Raw genomic sequence first — 17121 nt, forward strand, 5'->3', positions numbered from 1 at the left:
CACTAATCCGGGCTGTGTTGTGATCGTGTCCGGCCGTTAACACGCAGCTTTCTCCGGCGTGGAGCTGCAGACGGTGAAGGAGCAGCGGCCGCACACACGACCCCGCTCTGTGTGTGCGTGCGTGTCCGCGCGAGCACTGATTGAACCGCGGGCGTTGCCATGACTACACGAAGACCAATGAGAAGCTGGCGGCGGACTGTTGCTGAATGAAAAATAACAGAGGCCATTTTGCGGACGAATCTACGGGCATCGTTCACTAATAATACTACTACTAATAATAATGGAAGGCGGACACGGAGGCAGGGTCAGTCCGTTTCTGGTAGAGAGGCGTTAAAGACATGCGGTAACTGCGTGTAACTACGCGTCGTCTCAAGGAAAGGAGGGGCACGTTAGCGCCACCGCATTGGTATCCGAGCCCGGCGAGCCCCCCCCCCCCCCCGGGACGGAGGGAGGGAGGGAGCTGCCTCAGCTAGCTGACCGACGCCGGGGCAACATCCAGCCGGGAAAACAGGTGTACGGTTCCATCACAGGGGAGACACCGCCGCCGTAGCTCACCGCGGTCCCGCGTCCAAGGACGGACTCCCCACATGGGAGAGGTCGGCTACCTGACGAGACGCCGGGGATGAGGGAGGCTGTGTTAAGGTAAGGTACTAACCAGTTGTTTTAAGGTCAGGTACAGACCAGTTGTGAGGTACAGACCGTGTCGGTGTTGAGGGCTAGCATCATCACCCTCCGATGAGAAGTCGCCCCGTTTCCCCGCTAAAGTGCATTCCTGTGGGTGAATTACACAAGGAGGTAGAAATATGAACATGTATAGTAGGAAGCACGCTAGCAGTAAGCGTTTAACCTACATCCGGAATGCTATGTAATCTCTATTGTTTCCTGCACTTCCACAGTGCAGCACCGTATTATGATGAAAACGGGTTTGGTTTAGTGCAGTTCACTGATTCTTAACCATTTAGAGGAGTGTTTACTGCCCTTTTATACTAAAACAGCCACAAATATGCCCTCTTCTTGATGGGAAAACCAGAATGGTGCTGCAGGAGGGTTTTCTATGTCAGACTAATCTGGTGTTGTTGCCCCAGAAAGCAAGGAATAGCCCCTGTGTTCCTGCTGTCTGCTAACTGATATAAAGGCATGATGTCATGGTGGGAGAGAGAATGCCAGCAGCAGGATGGTGTGTGTGAGTCTGAATGCTGGGTGAACAGGGAAGAGTGGGGAGGTGTAACACTATCTCTCCGGGAACCTCATACCACTCCCAGTGTGTCCTACCTGTCCTCCCTCTGTGTGTGTGTGTGTGTGTGTGTGTGTGTGTGTGTGTGTGTGTGTGTGTGTGTGTGTGTGTGTGTGTGTGTGTGTTTGTGTGTGTGTGTGTGTAGGGCTTTACTGGCCTGTTTCTTTGATGTCGTATTCCATGTATTTCTGCAACAGTTGGCTGCTGTCTGTCTCATGCCAATAACAGGCTCTCATTGAAGCTTAAACACACACACTTGATGGGCGATCGTAGCGTTTTGACTTGATTGATGGCGTCTGATAGCGTTAACTCGGTTGCATCCTGCCAGTTTAGAGTTACTGAGAGAGAGAGAGAGAGAGAGAGAGAGAGTGTGTGTGTGTGTGTGTGTGTGTGTGTGTGTGTGTGTGTGTGTGTGTGTGTGTGTGTGTGTGTGTGTGTGTGTGAGAGTGTGTGTGTGTGTGTGTGACACGGAGAAAGGAAACGAGAGTGAGACGAGGAAAGGGGATCAAGGCAGGCCATCAGGGAATAGACTGAGGACATTTTCTTCTGGAAGTACAGAATGTAACAAGGGGTTAATCTCTTTTAATCTCTCCCTCTCTCTCCCTCACACACACACACACACACACACACACACACACACACACACACACACACACCGTTTGATTTCCCCATTCCTATTAATGTCCTTGTTTTGCTGCCCTCTATGTGTATCACTCTCTCCCCTTCTTCAGAGGCTTCTTCATGGCTCAAGTGGTGTGGCAAAAGTGTGGCAAATTCTCAGTAATAATAATAATAATAATAATAATAATAATAATAATAATAAGGACCGCCATTCTCCATGTCCAGCTACAATCAGATCTGGCTTTTATCTACTGTTGGAATTGCAAGAAGCACCTCGTGGGCCGAACACCGTGGATTGGACGTTACTGTGCATATACGTTTACATTGATCAGGTGAAGGAATACATGTTTAAGTGGAGAGACATGATACTGAAGAGAGTGCATATTTTCATGAGTAAAGTGGCCATTTTCTTGCAACCAAGATCTGCCGAGGTGTTAGTTTTCTGTTTTCGACATGCCAATGCAGCGCTTGAGCATTTGGGGGTTTAGTATTTTTAAAACTCAGAAGCATAATATAATGTTCAATATTATTATTTTTATTATTATATTATGTGAACAAACTTATCAAAACGTATTGTTTTTTTAATTCTTAATACTGTTCCTGCCCAGTACATTTTAACTGGTTGCGTCAGAATAAATAGGCAGAATTAAAAAAAGGCTCTAAGCAGTCGAGGATTGAGACATGCTTTATACTCATTATCGACTTAACACAGAGGTATTAAATAGTCTCTCCTGCTAAGCTAGGAGAACGTGTTGGAAGATCTTGAACACACAGTAAGAAATAAGTTAGTCAGAATTCATAAATGCTGTCTGTGCTTGTTTGATGCCTGGAGCTTGCAGATCATGGCTAATAGAACATTTTAACAACATAGTTTTACCATTTCTGTTTAGAATAAAGGAAATACACGTGCAGCACCACACTTATTTGCTAAAATCCAGCCCATCATGGAACAAACTAGGGATTTCTGAAGTGTCGTAAGTAAAGTGGTGTGCTGTGTGAACATCTTATAGGGGTTGACTACAACAATAAATAAATAAACACTATTTCAAATATTTAATTACTTGGAAAAAACACTTGTAATCCTGCAGGGATATAAGAGAGATTGAGAGTTTCTGTGAGTGTTTCTTTATCAATCATTATCTTTATCAACTAAATGCTCCTGTTTGACATCATGTTATATACGTTAGCTGGTTTGAAATGCTTTATAAATGACTTGCATATTCTTAATTCATATCTAAACAGTGACAAACACAGTGATTTGCACCTAGCTCATATTATTCCTCTGATAATGTGCATTATTACCTTATTATCTCTGTCGAGCAACATATATGTGGATGTATTCTGCCTTTTTTGATCTGCCTCCAGGTTTAAGTATTTTCCAGTAAGCGACACTTACTAATGTGTACACTTCTCCTGCTTTTTATAACCCAGCACTTACTTAGCTGGGAATGGCAGGGCCCTTGCAGAAGCTGATAATGAATTAGGTGTTGAAACTGTACGGGCGAGACCATGTCGACGCGGGCCGCTGTTGTCCGGAGTGGCTCATAGGTCAAAGTGTCAGTGCGTTTGAGTGTGAGTGTGTGTCAGTCGCTATAAAAATACTTTGCTCTGGTACTTTAATGAGATCATTCCTGAGCTGTTGCTGTGTCATTTCGGTTTGAATTGCTTTTTTACAAATCATTCCTTCACGTGCAAATCTTGATTGGAGACGCTTATCAAAGTCATATTTTAGTTTTTAATCCAGAGGGATGTGATCCAGCACCGTAAAACCACATGCACCTCACCTTTTGGGGGACATTTGTTCATGTTGATGGAGATCTCGCCTGTCGTTTGTCAGGAGAATGTCTGAAGTAAAAAGACTATTAAACGATTAAACTCCCGTCAGCCCTTCAATACGTTATCGGTCCTCCTCGTAATACATTTGTGATTCTGGCCGTGAGGTTACATCATTAGCACCTGTCAGTTATCAGCTTTTCACCATAGCTCCGTGATCCTTGGCTCGTGATCAGAAATGTCTGGGGGCCAGCTGCTTTTTGATCACGTCTGCTGACACACCGATCACTGCGGTGGGCCTGCTGGTAACCCCGAGGGCCGGAGCTCGCGTGGGGGATTGGTGGACATAGTTTCAGGAGTGCTACTTATCAGTGGAGCCATCTGTGGCCGTGTAGCCAGGATTTTTACATTACCACTTGGTCTTTGGCACGGTGACAGCAGGGTCACAGATCGTGTTGATCCAGGTCATCTCCACTAAGGCGTCCACGTTTGATTTAAAGGTTGGCAACAGGCCGACAGTTGTCGGAGCGTGTTCATGAGTTTACCTTGTTGGAGATGTATATGCTGTATGCCCAAAATACTTGACCCAGCTCAACTCGTTGGGCATAATGCAAAACATTCTCGTGTGAACCGAGTGATTTAGGAGAACTTTTAGGACTCAACTATAGGACATATGAGGCAGGACACACTTATATGGTATTATTGGGGCGTAATTAAGCTCTCATACGACGCCCACCAATGAAAAAAGTAAGATAATGATAATAATAATAATCTTTGCATGAAGTCTATAGTTAAGTCAGAAGGTGGTGGACTAAGGGAGGTGATGTCACCTTACTGCTATCTCATCTAAATTAGGCAGGACCAACTCATCAGTAACTGGAATAGTCACAGGTAGAATCAGATGTTTTGGTTTCCTGTTAGAGAAAAATGAGTGACATTTATTTGCTACTAATGCAGCCACGTTACCATAGCTTCATGGATCTCCTTTGTAAAGACTGCTCATCTCTTTATGAGATGCACCACACCATAAATTAGTTGCGGATTTTGTTTGTGCCTGTTTATTGTTGATATGCGTGTGAAGGGAGGAGGTGGAAGTCATCCACATAGCATGTTGCACAGTAGCTGCCTGGTTGGTTTTAGGTATCTAGATGTGAGATGCTAATAGCAGTGGTTACATCATCATTCTGGGAATAGCAGGGAGTCTGGGGTCTAGAGGTGCCTCTGCCTGACCTCTCTGCTGTGTATAGTCAGCCTGCATGTGTGTGTGTGGTCATTTCCAAATATACACTCCCATATGGATTACACAGCAGTGAGATTATTAATGACACAGGTGAGTGGACACATAATTAGTCTGTTTATATTTACAGCATGATCTGACGCTGGGTTAGTTAGTGATAAAAAGAGATGTACGTGTGCGCATCTTCTGAACGAGAGCCGTCTTTTGCGGGGCGATCATAGCGTCAGAAAGTGACAGAGAATCTCATGTGAGAACAATTTGACACCCCTGTCAGTTTTCATGTGGCGCGGCCCACTCGACATCACCCCACACTGACGACACCATCCTCACCCCAGGTCATCGAAGCATGCATAACGAGGTGAACCTACCTGATGCCTCCGGACCATTCCAATGTGTGTGACTGTATTCAGTTTTACTGTGTGTGGGTGTGTAGATGTAGTCGGTCTGGTGTGCACACTGTGTGGTATGCATGCAAACATGCGTGCGTGTGGTAAAATAGAGATAGTCACCCCTGTCACTTAGCCCCCTCCCAACCACACTGGGGGGTAACTTTCCAGTCTCATAGACGAGCATGCCTGAGTCTGAAAATAGCCGTATCTGATCACTGCTTCACCCAAACGGGGAACTCTCTTTCCCTGTCACTCCCACTCTTTGGCTCTCTAACTTTCTCCTCGTTGTGTTGTCTCTGTGCTCCCCAGGCATTTAACGGGGTAAGACCTGGGAATAAGGCTCGACCGGGAGGAGCGGAGGGTAGAAGACGAGCAAAAACCCCCAAATCAGAATATAAGAAGAGAGAGAGGGAGGGAGGACAAACCTGGGCACACAGCTCACCTATACCTGACTCTTCTTAGCAAGTCTCCAGGCTCTTGGTTTTATGACGGTAAGAGTTACATTTCCTCCGCTTGATGGACCGTTCCACCTGCACTCTGCTGGTTGAGAGGTCCGGCTTTAGGGCTGTATGTCACTAAAGATACTCATGACTTCAGACGTGCATTTCATTTTCATGCCAAAACACATTCTTTTAAAATTTCAGTTTCTGGAAATAGATCATTCAAGATTTAAATGATATATTCAGAAATATAGCTTTATATATAATATAGATATACCTTATATATAATTAGATTAAAATCATTTAACATACCTTTTATATATGTTTATGTTTCAAAGAATTTCCTTTAATGTTTTAATACACACACAAACAGAGAATATAGCACTGTCTTTTCTTTTGTCTTTGTTATCAACACTGATACTTTTAAAGGGAATCCAAATTAGAGAGATCTGAATAGATTTTACAGTGCAATAGCACCATAAGGGAGTTGTATGTGTCTGTTCTGCCAAAACCCTTAATTATAGAGGAGAGAGCTTCTGTCGTTTGTGACGGTGAACAGGGGAAATGGTGTCAAATAAAACCGTGTTTGCTACCACGGTTGCCTCAGAAATAACATCGGCAAATAACTTGGATTACAATGTTGTTGATTGACCGGTTTAATATATCAACCCTAGAATATTGATTTAGGCTGGAGTAAAAAAGCAAACAAGACATGTTTGTCACTTTTTAATTAAAGGTGTACAGCAGAAACTTACCTGTGAAACTATCTATTTTTCTATTTGGATTTTGAGCAAAATGGGGAGAAATCAGTCCCTAAGAACTTCCCGTACTCTTTCTCCTTTTACCTCTTTACCTTTCCATAATTTGGCCCACGAATCTAATTTTCTTCCCTCTGTCCCTTTTTTTTACACACTTCCATCTCTTGTTTCACCCCTTTTCATGGTCTCTTCTTTCCCACTCAACAAAAGCCATGCTCCAGTCCCTCCATTAGGCCGGTCTCAGAGGTGTTGTGGAATGTCACCTTGACCCCTGCGTACACAGTAAGGGTGGTTCCCAGCCTCGTAGCACTCGCTTGGTTCCCGTTCTCCTGGACCGAACATACAGTGAGACACTGTCTGTTCCCTGTAGGCTACATGTTTCTTCCATGGTACATGTGATTATTATATACTTTATTAATAGATATACAGTACCCGATATTATTTTTGAAACGTATTTGTTTGCAGAACTCTACAGGGATCCTGTAAAAGGTGTTTGCTAGACATATAGGATACATGATTTGCATCTGTGGAACCTGTTATGGGTCTAGGAAGTTGGAGAGAGACGGTCAGGTTTAGGCACAGATTTATTAATTAGTGTATCTATATGTCTGTATGTAGAATAAAGTACATGTTTTGCGGTATGCGTGTCTTACAAACCAGGGAGCATACCAGGGCTGGACAGAAATACTATTGTTTCACTTTTAGCAGCTTAAAAGTTTAATTCCATTGTTACAGTCACTCTGTGTTGCCCTCCACTTCCTCATTCCTTTCACACTGGGTATTTGTTAAAAAAAGATCCCTTTACTGAATAATTACAAACACAATGCTCTTGAATTACAGTCTCTTGTGTAATTCTCTCTTTTTTCTTCTCTGTCTGACATGCAAAATACCTTTCTAGATGCCTTGGTATTTGTACGAATATTAGGGAATGTGTTGACTCATATTGCTGTCATTAGTTGCTATATTGCTCATTACGTTGCTGGTCAATAGCCATCATGGAGGTTACAGAAATCGGTTAAGCCCACACCTAGATTGTGATCCAGGTGTGATCGTGAAGTTTGCCATTTCTCTTTAACAGCCTGGTGAACTGTAGGAAATAACAATGTAAAATGTGGATGTTTCCTCATGCTTTCCACCCAGAGTACATAAAGATTCCTCAGATGGAGTTTCACGGCGATCTGGACCACCTTAGAGGGTAAAGGGTCCTGCCTAATGGCAGTAAATATAGCCCCCCTGCTAATCAAGCTCCTCTTATCTTCATGCTCGACACTTAGCACTGGTACCTGGGAATCCAGGCTATGTATGGGGAAATGTAATCTGAGCTACAGCTGATAGCCGTAGCTTTGGCGTACCCACTATTTTCAAAATGTTTTGTTTTTAAAAAGATGTTGAAAATGTTCTTGAAGAAGAGCGTACAAACTGGGACAATTTGGATTGAATTCACAGCTAATTTAGTCATCTAGGTATCTTTCTGCAAGATGACTGTGTCGTTTTTTCCTGTTGAGTTGCAATGATCCACAGGGCTTTCATGCTGTCACGCTTTCATTTGCACAGAAGTAACTTCCCCACAAGAGTGATTAATAATAATCATTGTGTTTACCTTCCTCATTCTCTAGTTGGGAGAGTTTACTTTCCTTGTGTTTTCTGCATTCTCCTGAATGCCTCTTCTCCATTAAGCCTCTTTCAACACATATTAGCCATGCCTCTTAATTAGCAGATGTGCCACATTCACTTAACATCTTATGCATTTGTAACAGATGGGATTCAAATTGAAGTGACTTGTTGCAGACTTCCAAGTTGAAGTACTCAGTCATGCTAGTATGACTTATGCTGTGTAGAACTATCCAGCCATCTGTCTCCCCGACGAGCCGCAATGACACTTTACTGCCCCTCTGACGTCTTGCCACCATAACCGCTAACAGAAAACTGCCATTTTCTTTCTCAAATGACCACAGGAAACGTTTCAATGTCCGACCTACTCCTATTCTATTTCTGTGTTCACCCTTCGCTCAAACATTCTGACCCGAGGCTCAGCTATGAGTCAAAATGTCCAGGCAGGAAAAGCTCAAGATTCACCCTTTTGCTTTGGCATCAGCACCATGTAACACCATTTGGTAATATGTTTGTAACTCTGCCCTCATCAGCTGGTTGTGGTTGTTTCCGTTGGTAGCCTTTATTACACAGCTCTACATGTAGTCACACATCATGCAGAGGATGAAACCGTGGCATCTCTAGGTGTTGTTTACTGGCCTGCTGTGTCCCCAGACGGCTTCAGCCCGACAGCTTACATAATACAACACGCTAATATTGGCTCCTTTCAGTTTTCACTCTGTTTTCTTTAAACATATCTCTCATCCTCTGCTTCTTCTTCTTCTTTTATTTTGTTGTTGTTGATCTCTCTCTTCCTCTCAGAGTAGTATAAAGCGAATGCATCGTTAGTTCTGTATAGAAATGGTAAGATAACATCCAATCCAATTCTTTTTCCCTCTCATAGCGCCGACTCATAGTGCTGGGGCTTGTGTTGCATAATTGCATTAGTGCTCTCAGGCCGATGGCTTTGCTCGTTAGCGGGGTTGTGATGCAATCTGCGGAACACACGGGCCTCTGTTGTGAGCAGTATGGACAGCGTGGGCCCGCAGGTCAGCGTATTGACCTCCCCTATCCATTCATAAAGCCAGAGGGGGGTCTGCTAATGAGTGGCAAGCTTGAACAAACAAGGCTGATAACAGAGACCTTGTTGGATGTGCTTGTTGTCCAGCTCGTGGCAGTAATGTGGTGGGACAGTTAGATGATGGAATAATCTCTATAACATGGTCTCCATCTAAGATGTATAGCTTTGCATTATAGTGGTTTAATTAATTATCTTGTTTGTGTTTCATACAATTTAATGCTTATAGTTCTACAGTGCCAAGCTCGTTCCCAGCCAATATCAGAATAGCCTCATTATTTCGTAATGTATCATAGATATGAATAGATCCACTGTACCATATAGCTACGCTCCGGTAGGTTGGCTGGCCATCCAGCCAATATTATTTTATGAACTCTGAAAAGGCGACTTGGGAACGGGAGACAAGTGACGAGTTGTCTTTGCAGAAGCTGCTGTAATGCTGTGGTACTGCAGGATTTACAAAAAGCTTCCTGTGCTTGTAGGAGATGGAAGTAAATCATTTTTTGATAATCTTGTGATGGATGTGAACGTAAATTACCTTTCCTGTTAAATTTAACCAACCCAAGGTATTACTTGTATACTGTACTGTGGTATTATAAGTCCAGCACTATGGCTAATTACTTATAGTGAGATTCTCATTTTGATTCTCAAGCCTTTTTTTAAAAATCTTACCACAACCATGCACTGGCTCCAATTCGGGAATGAAGGAATGAAGCAATTCTAAATGCTGCCTTTTTTGGAGGGTTCCGTCTGCACGTGAGTTGGGTTTCAGGCCGGCCATGTCTCGACCCGGTTTATGTTGGATCTCCAGGGACATTCCACTGCCTTGTTCAAAAGGGATTTGTCCTCTCTGATCTCCCCCACTCACCCAGCATTTCTTATTCATCTGCACAGGGTAATATCAAATATTGACCTTTCAGCATCTGATCATCTCTGATGCATAGCAGCAGCTGAATAGGAAAATGTCTATCTGATGACTTTTTGGTTCGGTCTTTAAATAGATTTGCTAAGGAGCTTAATCTGTTGACATCCTGTGAGTATGTCTCAGTCTGAGTGACCACTCCAGGGTCAGGACCCTCCAAGCCATAGCAGGCTTATCTCCAATGATTGTTCACTCTGTCACACACACACACACACACACACACACGATTCAACATGTTCAGACATTTTCATCACCTATTTATTTGATCTATTCATAGTTCTCGTGTTCTCATGGAAGGATGGTGACACGTTTTTCTGTGTTTTGTCTATAAGGCAGACTGCCAGTGACTCACAGTATCCCGTCCTGTGCCCTTTGATGACATTGTTTGTGTTCTACTTTCCATCCTTTTGTGTTTCCATCACAATCTTTGGTTGACATTTTTTTGCCATGTTTTTGTGTTTTTCCGGCTATTTCTTTTAGTATAAGGAACTGGCCAAATGACCCCTTCTTTTGCTAATGAGAGTAAATGTAGTGGTTTTATGCAATGCGTTAACCTTGCTCTCTAGAGGCATTGATTAAGTTCTGCTTTGGCATCCACACACTAGTTTTATGAGATAAATGGCACAGAGATAGATTACTCATTGGAATGGCCTTATTCTCTATGATTTATTTTGTCTTCAACAGTGAATTAGAGTCTTGTTGAGGTTAACAATATTAAAACTATGTTAAAAGGAAAGAGAAGGCTGAGCTTCCTACAGTACTTATGTAGTTACCACAATGTCTTGTGTTTCAAAAGGATTGAAAGCTCAAAGCTTCTGGTCTGCTGATAGGAAGCAGATTGGTCCCAGTAGGTCACTCAGCAGACTAATGGGACTTGATGGGCTGGTGGTGTTGGACATGGCTGCTTTCTGTGGCTTAGAGCTCTGACTTGGGTATTTGCATCCCACAGCTATTACTCTCAGTAATTATATGCACACTAGTCTCCAGAGAGGCCTACCAATGGCTAAATTACAGTCAGTGAATAAACCACGGCAAAGTAAGGAAATAAAGAAACCAAACGCTTTGGGCAGCAAAACTAGGGCACGGATTGAAAACAACAGCTCTGTTGTTTGTTATGCATTAATTTAGCCCATTCAGTTAACATTCAATAAAGATATCGTGGAACTCAAAGCAGAAAAGGTTCTGGGAAGTGGCATTTAAGTTACTTCATTGTTACAAATGATAGGATAACAAGTGTTTAGACTGCTTTAATATATTCATATATTATATATATTCCCCAAGTATTACATTCAGCATTCAGGCACTCCCTGAGTATTAATGGAAACATTTATTGCCTAACAGTAATCTGTGATATGCATGCTGAAAAGATGCAGGAGCTGCTAATGATGTGTCCCCTGTGGTGCTGGTTGGCCTTTTTTACGTGTTAAAAAGTTTGAAAAGGTCTGAACAGATAGTGCGAGTTGTTCGGGAGGTGGAGAGCCTGGCGGGTTTTTCTTCAAGTGTCCCGCCACAACATTACACCGTGGCCACAGCTGCTGTGTCGCCGCCGATCTGTCCCCAAGAAACACGATCCTGTTTATAATCTGACCATCATTTGGAAGGCGACTGCCTGCGACGCCAGACCCATGATTTACCCCAGTGCATGTGCGTGTATGTGTGTGTGTGTGTGTGTGTGTGTGTTTCAGAGATAGATTTACGAGGGTGCTGTGTGGAGGGTGAGGGTGAGGTCTTCAGGGCTGAAAGTATCCCACGGTGTATGACTTGATAGAGTACCACCAATGATATAACTGTGGTTGGAAAGCCCTCACATGGTGGCACTGAAGTAGCTTTGTGTGGCGACATTATGGTTTATTGAAGATTATCATAATCAACAATATGAGGATGATGTACTTACAAACTACAGCTGTTGCAGAAGTGCTCTTTGTAAATACTCTCTGACACTAGGAATTAAATGAGGTGTAACAAACTCAGTAATACATCGGCTCCTGTCAGCTTTAGCAAAACACAAGCTGACAACATAATTAATGGCAAATTAAATTCCAAGTGCATTTCAGACGACCCCTTAATGAAATAAGCAGTTCATTATTATTTTTGACTGTCTAACTAGGTGCAGCATTTATCATCTGCCCCCCCATTTAAATCCACCTCAGTCGCATATTCATTAACAATTGTTTCTGATTGGACAGATACAAAACACTCTGTGAAATAAATTAACTGGGGCGCGCAGGTGGCGAAGTGGTTAGAGCGCATGCCATGTACAAACGTACGCAACCGACCCCGGTTCGACTCTCGGCTGGAGGTCCTTTGCTGCATGTCACACCCCCCTCTCTCTCCTGTATCTCCGATCTGTCATATGCTAATAAAAGGTGTCTATGCCACAAAAAATCTTTAAAAAATAAAAATAAATTAACTGGGGTGGTACTATATATATATATATATATATATATATATATATATATATATATATATATATATATATATATATATATATATATATATATTAATATATATTTTTTAATTGCCAGTATGGAGGTCTTTAACATCAGTAGCTCTTTACATCCTAAGGGAACATCTGTCCGTTTTTCAGATTAATCTGTAATCTCGGTTCTCTACCAACTATTTCTCCTCAAGGTATTGTGTCACCATGGTGACGAAACAACCTTGACATACTTACCCATTTATTGTTGGAATTGTAGCCCGTCATTTTCAGGATAATGCTGATATTTGGGAGAAATATATTCGGGAAAAAATGGGATACCACATAACGGCTATTATTGTTTTCTTTTTTATTTCTTTTTTATTTCCATAAACACAAACAACAGTATTGATACAGACCCAATAGATTTTTACATTTACATGTATACACATTTCATTGAAGAACAGACTATGTTCTTTACAATAAAAAGTTGTTATTTAGAAAGCTTTTATTTTGAAGCATCGACAGCAGGAAATGTTGGGTTTTGGTCCACACTAAGTGAACGTGACTCAGACGGCGGTGTCAGCCGGGCGCCTCTCTCACCTTTGATCTCGCCCAGGAGGATGAAATCCCGCGTGGGGGGGAAGGCGATCCGAGACGTGCGTTGATGAATCGTCCGGGTTGTGCCCACATGCTGTCCACACTTCACTGAGATGTGATCTCAATGCCAGCCGGGGGCGACTCGGCATGTGGTCCAGCTGATCGGGATCCCAATGCAACCATTACGGATTGACAGTTCACGTGTCTCAGAATGATCCCATGCATTAAAAGGGAAGTGTAACCACGGCCGTAGTTAGCAGGATAATGAACTCGTCACTTCTCTCTGGACTACAGGCCGAGCTGCATTATTGGTTCGGGCCTGTATGCCGATGAGTCACATTGGAGATGCCACAGGATATTTAGTCATAAAGGATATTTATTATTAGTCTTCATTGCGTGTTAAAAGGGGCAAAGGGATCTCGGAAGATCACATCTGGATGCCTGTAAAATTTCTATCACGCTCGAATACATGTCAAAGGTATGCCATGCATCTCATGCCATTTATCACCAGAGCCAACTGCTGAGGCACTTTCCACATTCGTGTCAGAATATGGTCGCATACCTTTTCCAAAATAGCCTCAATTATCAGGACTTCACTTGTCAATGTGCAATGAAGCCCACAGCTGTCACAGTGTTGAAGCAAACGTGTAGTCTGGTAATGTGTTGTCAGTCTTTTTTCATGGCCGGAGATGTAACTGGATTTAACACGAGTTCGAGCAGGTCCCCTACTCACAGACATGCAAACACAGTTTATGTTTGCACATTTTCACTTTATGTACTGTAGTGTCGTGTTGTTTAGATTTTACTCGTGCACCGAAGAACAAACAGTCAATACATCTGCATTTATCCCCCCGTGTTCAACATAGAAACTGAAAGAACAGAATGTAGAATCTGGGTGATTTGGGTGAGCCAACTCTGCTTGCACTTGTAGATGCTCTTGCAATAGAAAGTTTATATACATTCTACACGAGCCTCGCGGTCCTTAACAGGAAAGGCCATCGATCATGGATGGATGGATGTATTAAAGGATTAATATTCCAGGCAGGTAATTAGCTGTTTGTAACTGGATATATATATATATTTATATATAACCTGCTGCCCAGAGGTTGATTGGAATAGACAGGAATATGTGAAGGAAAAGTCATCTGACCATTTCAAACACCCAAATCAACACACTCTATTTTTACTGTATGTGTGAAAACAGTCATAATGTTTCATTAGTTGAAGACTTCTGGAGCCACCGTGTGTGTGTGTGTGTGTGTGTGTGTGTGTGTGTGTGTGTGTGTGTGTGTGTGTGTGTGTGTGTGTGTGTGTGTGTGTGTGTGTGTGTGTGTGTGTGTGTGTGTGTCACAGTTATTTACATACCAGACATGAATGATCCCTCCTGCAGCCACGCTCGGCTGTCACTTGTAGTATCCGTCATAAGCACTAAGGCCCGTGATGACACACATGTGCACCCATTCAAGCAGCGATGCAGCAGCCTTGGCTTTTGATGTGTGCCCTATTCATATCAATCATGCACCGCACTGTAACGGTTCCAAGAAAAAGATCTCCACACAGCAAGAGACAGGCATCACACATGGTTCCAGTTCAGTGAAGACGGCATTCTGTGTCTATTCAGGGTTGTCCTGGCACACTCTGGCAGCACCTTATGGTGACGGTCAGTCACAGGGTCATGCCACCTCCACCAGATCAGTCCACTTCATAGGAATCAGAACAAACCAGAGACGTGGGTCGTGGTGCTGAGCCCTTGGGTCTGGAATACAGAAGTCAACCATTCAGTCCATTTCTATGTTTGTCACGTTCCATGTCCAGGAAGTCTGCGTCAGGCTTCAGACCAGGTTTTGGAAGAGTTGGAAAAGTTTTAAAGTGAAGTTAAAGTCAAGCTGACATGCAGTCGGTTGCAGCATGTCGACACAAAGCATTCCTATTTTTAAACATTATTCATCTCTACGGATTTTTCCTGCACAGATATTTTAGCCATTTGGGATTTGATCAAAGTGAACCTGACATGACCTTTTTAGGGAAAAGGAAACTGGCAGCTTTGATGCAAAAGAGTAAGAGGGAAAAATTGCCTCCTATAATTGAAATAACTCAAGTATTTATTAAGACAAGAAGATAATTTTGTATATGCAAATCAAAGAAAATGACAACAGCTTTGCTTTGTCTTCGTCGGGGAATCAGCTGTTCTAGAAGACATTTATTGGTTTCATTTAATACTTTTTGTTTTTGTTTTGCAGGAAAGTGTGTGTCCCTGCAGTAGATCAGTAAGAAGTGCTCTTCAATATGAATACAGGTATTCAAGTATGCACACACACACACACACACACACACAAACCATACACTGTATGAGATTGTTGTTTGTCTTGTATTGTATTTCAAGTTAACTAAACATAAAACTGCTGCTGATACTTTACAATAAAACAATAATAATGTGTTTCCACATTCAGACCACGTAGCTATTTAAAAGCTTCTCTGTGTGCTAGTTTCCCTCCACACAGACATGAGTCTGTAACTCTAACCTAACTCTAACTCTGCTTGTTGTCCGTTTTGGGCTTTACTGTGACCGAAAGCATCAACACATAGAGTAAGCCTGTTGCTTTGTAACCACGGTAACGCAGTCGCCTCTCAATATGTTCCAACAGAGCTCTGTCCTGAAGTTGGCAGTCGTCCCGAGCTAAAGTGTGTGTGTGTGTGTGTGTGTGTGTGTGTGTCTGTGTGTGTTGCACCCGGAGAATCGATGAGTAATCCCTCTTTGGGGCTTCTAGACTCACCACACACCACCAGCGCTCTGAGTGTGGCTGCCAATGGCAGCTGACTCGTCTTACTTGTTTTCCTGCTACGATGGAGAAACATGTTGAAAGACGACCAATAAAACTACCAGCATTAGACCACAGTTTGATGCACTGATTCTAAATCACTGCATTATCCCACGGCGTAACTTATACGGACGTGTTTGCAGCTCGTCACAGACCTCAACATTATCTGTCTAAGTGTCTGATACTTAAGTGTGTGGGGGGGGGGGGGGGGGGGGAATAGGGGAAGCATTTGTGAAGAAAACCAACTTGTTGTTTTACTGAGTAGGGAAGGTATTTCCATACAATGGGAGGCGTTTCTCCACTGCTAATGATCATGTCATGTATCACCTTACGACAGTCCTGAGACTGCATCCAGGGTCATCCCCTTTAAGAGGATCTGACTCCTGCATACTGTGTCAGAAATGGTTTGGTGTAAACTAATGCAATACAAACTGTAAAAGCAGGCTCTTTAAATGCATGTGCTTTGCCTCCACTGTGTGTGTGCATGTGCATGTGTGCTGCTGCTGCTGCTGCCTCGTGATCACCTGCCTGGCTGTGATTTCTCAGATAGCGGAGGATGCTCTCGTAAAAGCGTGGCCTTGTCACTCATGCTCTCGCCCATGAAGAGGGTCCAGAGCTCACCAAATCTAGGCTCAGGTACTACTAACGCCCACGCCGTCACAATGCAAACATAACACACATGAATAATTATATACGTAGCTAAAATGTATTCTCTGGACTAGAGTCTCAAAACGTGAGGTAAGTCTTTCAAAAGTGGCTTGCTCATGTCTGGCTTTTCATCTACCTGGCTTTATCATGTTTGAAATACTTTCAAATAGACTGTGGCTGCCTTGATTAAGCAATGTTTGGACTGCAGGGTGCTATTTTTTCCAATCAGTTAATTGTTTACTTTTATTGCCTTTTTGTTTAGTCGTTCCCGTCTCAGGCTTGTTTTTTCTTCCCTGAATCAGTGATGAATGATGTTGTTCCACCCGTCATCGAATCCTCCTTTCTTTTACCAGCTCTCATATATCATGCTCTTCACACGGCTCCGTGCCATCCCTCCCTCTTTATGGTTTACTCCTCCTGCTGTCTGGGTTTTTCCCTGCTACTATTCTCCTCGTGTAGACATGGACCAGCTGCCTTGACCTTGAGCCACTGGAGGAGGCACATATGTTGTGTGTTGACTAAAATGGCACCATTCTGTTTAATTATTCCTGATCAGTGGTTCAGGTTCATGTAAATGAACCTTCTTCTCAGCTCCC

At 43.0% G+C, this 17121-nt stretch overlaps 1 protein-coding gene across 14 annotated transcripts in view; it reads left to right on the forward strand.

Moving 5' to 3' along the window:
• The first annotated feature begins 295 nt into the window (after positions 1 to 295).
• Positions 296 to 17121, forward strand: part of sorbs2a (sorbin and SH3 domain containing 2a) — a 43989-nt gene continuing 27163 nt past the window's right edge. For 2 of the 14 annotated variants that reach the window (XM_084006545.1, XM_084006547.1), the window contains exons 1-4: positions 301 to 647; positions 5564 to 5745; positions 15299 to 15354; positions 16424 to 16513. In XM_084006545.1, the coding sequence (XP_083862671.1) occupies positions 15345 to 15354; positions 16424 to 16513 (100 nt within the window). In that variant the 5' untranslated portion in view covers positions 301 to 647; positions 5564 to 5745; positions 15299 to 15344. Of the gene's footprint in view, positions 648 to 5563; positions 5746 to 15298; positions 15355 to 16423; positions 16514 to 17121 lie in introns of all 14 variants that reach the window. The other 12 variants (XM_084006546.1, XM_084006538.1, XM_084006544.1 and 9 more) reach the window with 12 other exon arrangements.

Source organism: Eutrigla gurnardus, assembly GCF_963514095.1.
Source record: "Eutrigla gurnardus genome assembly, chromosome: 3".
Taxonomy (NCBI): Eukaryota; Metazoa; Chordata; class Actinopteri; order Perciformes; family Triglidae; genus Eutrigla; species Eutrigla gurnardus.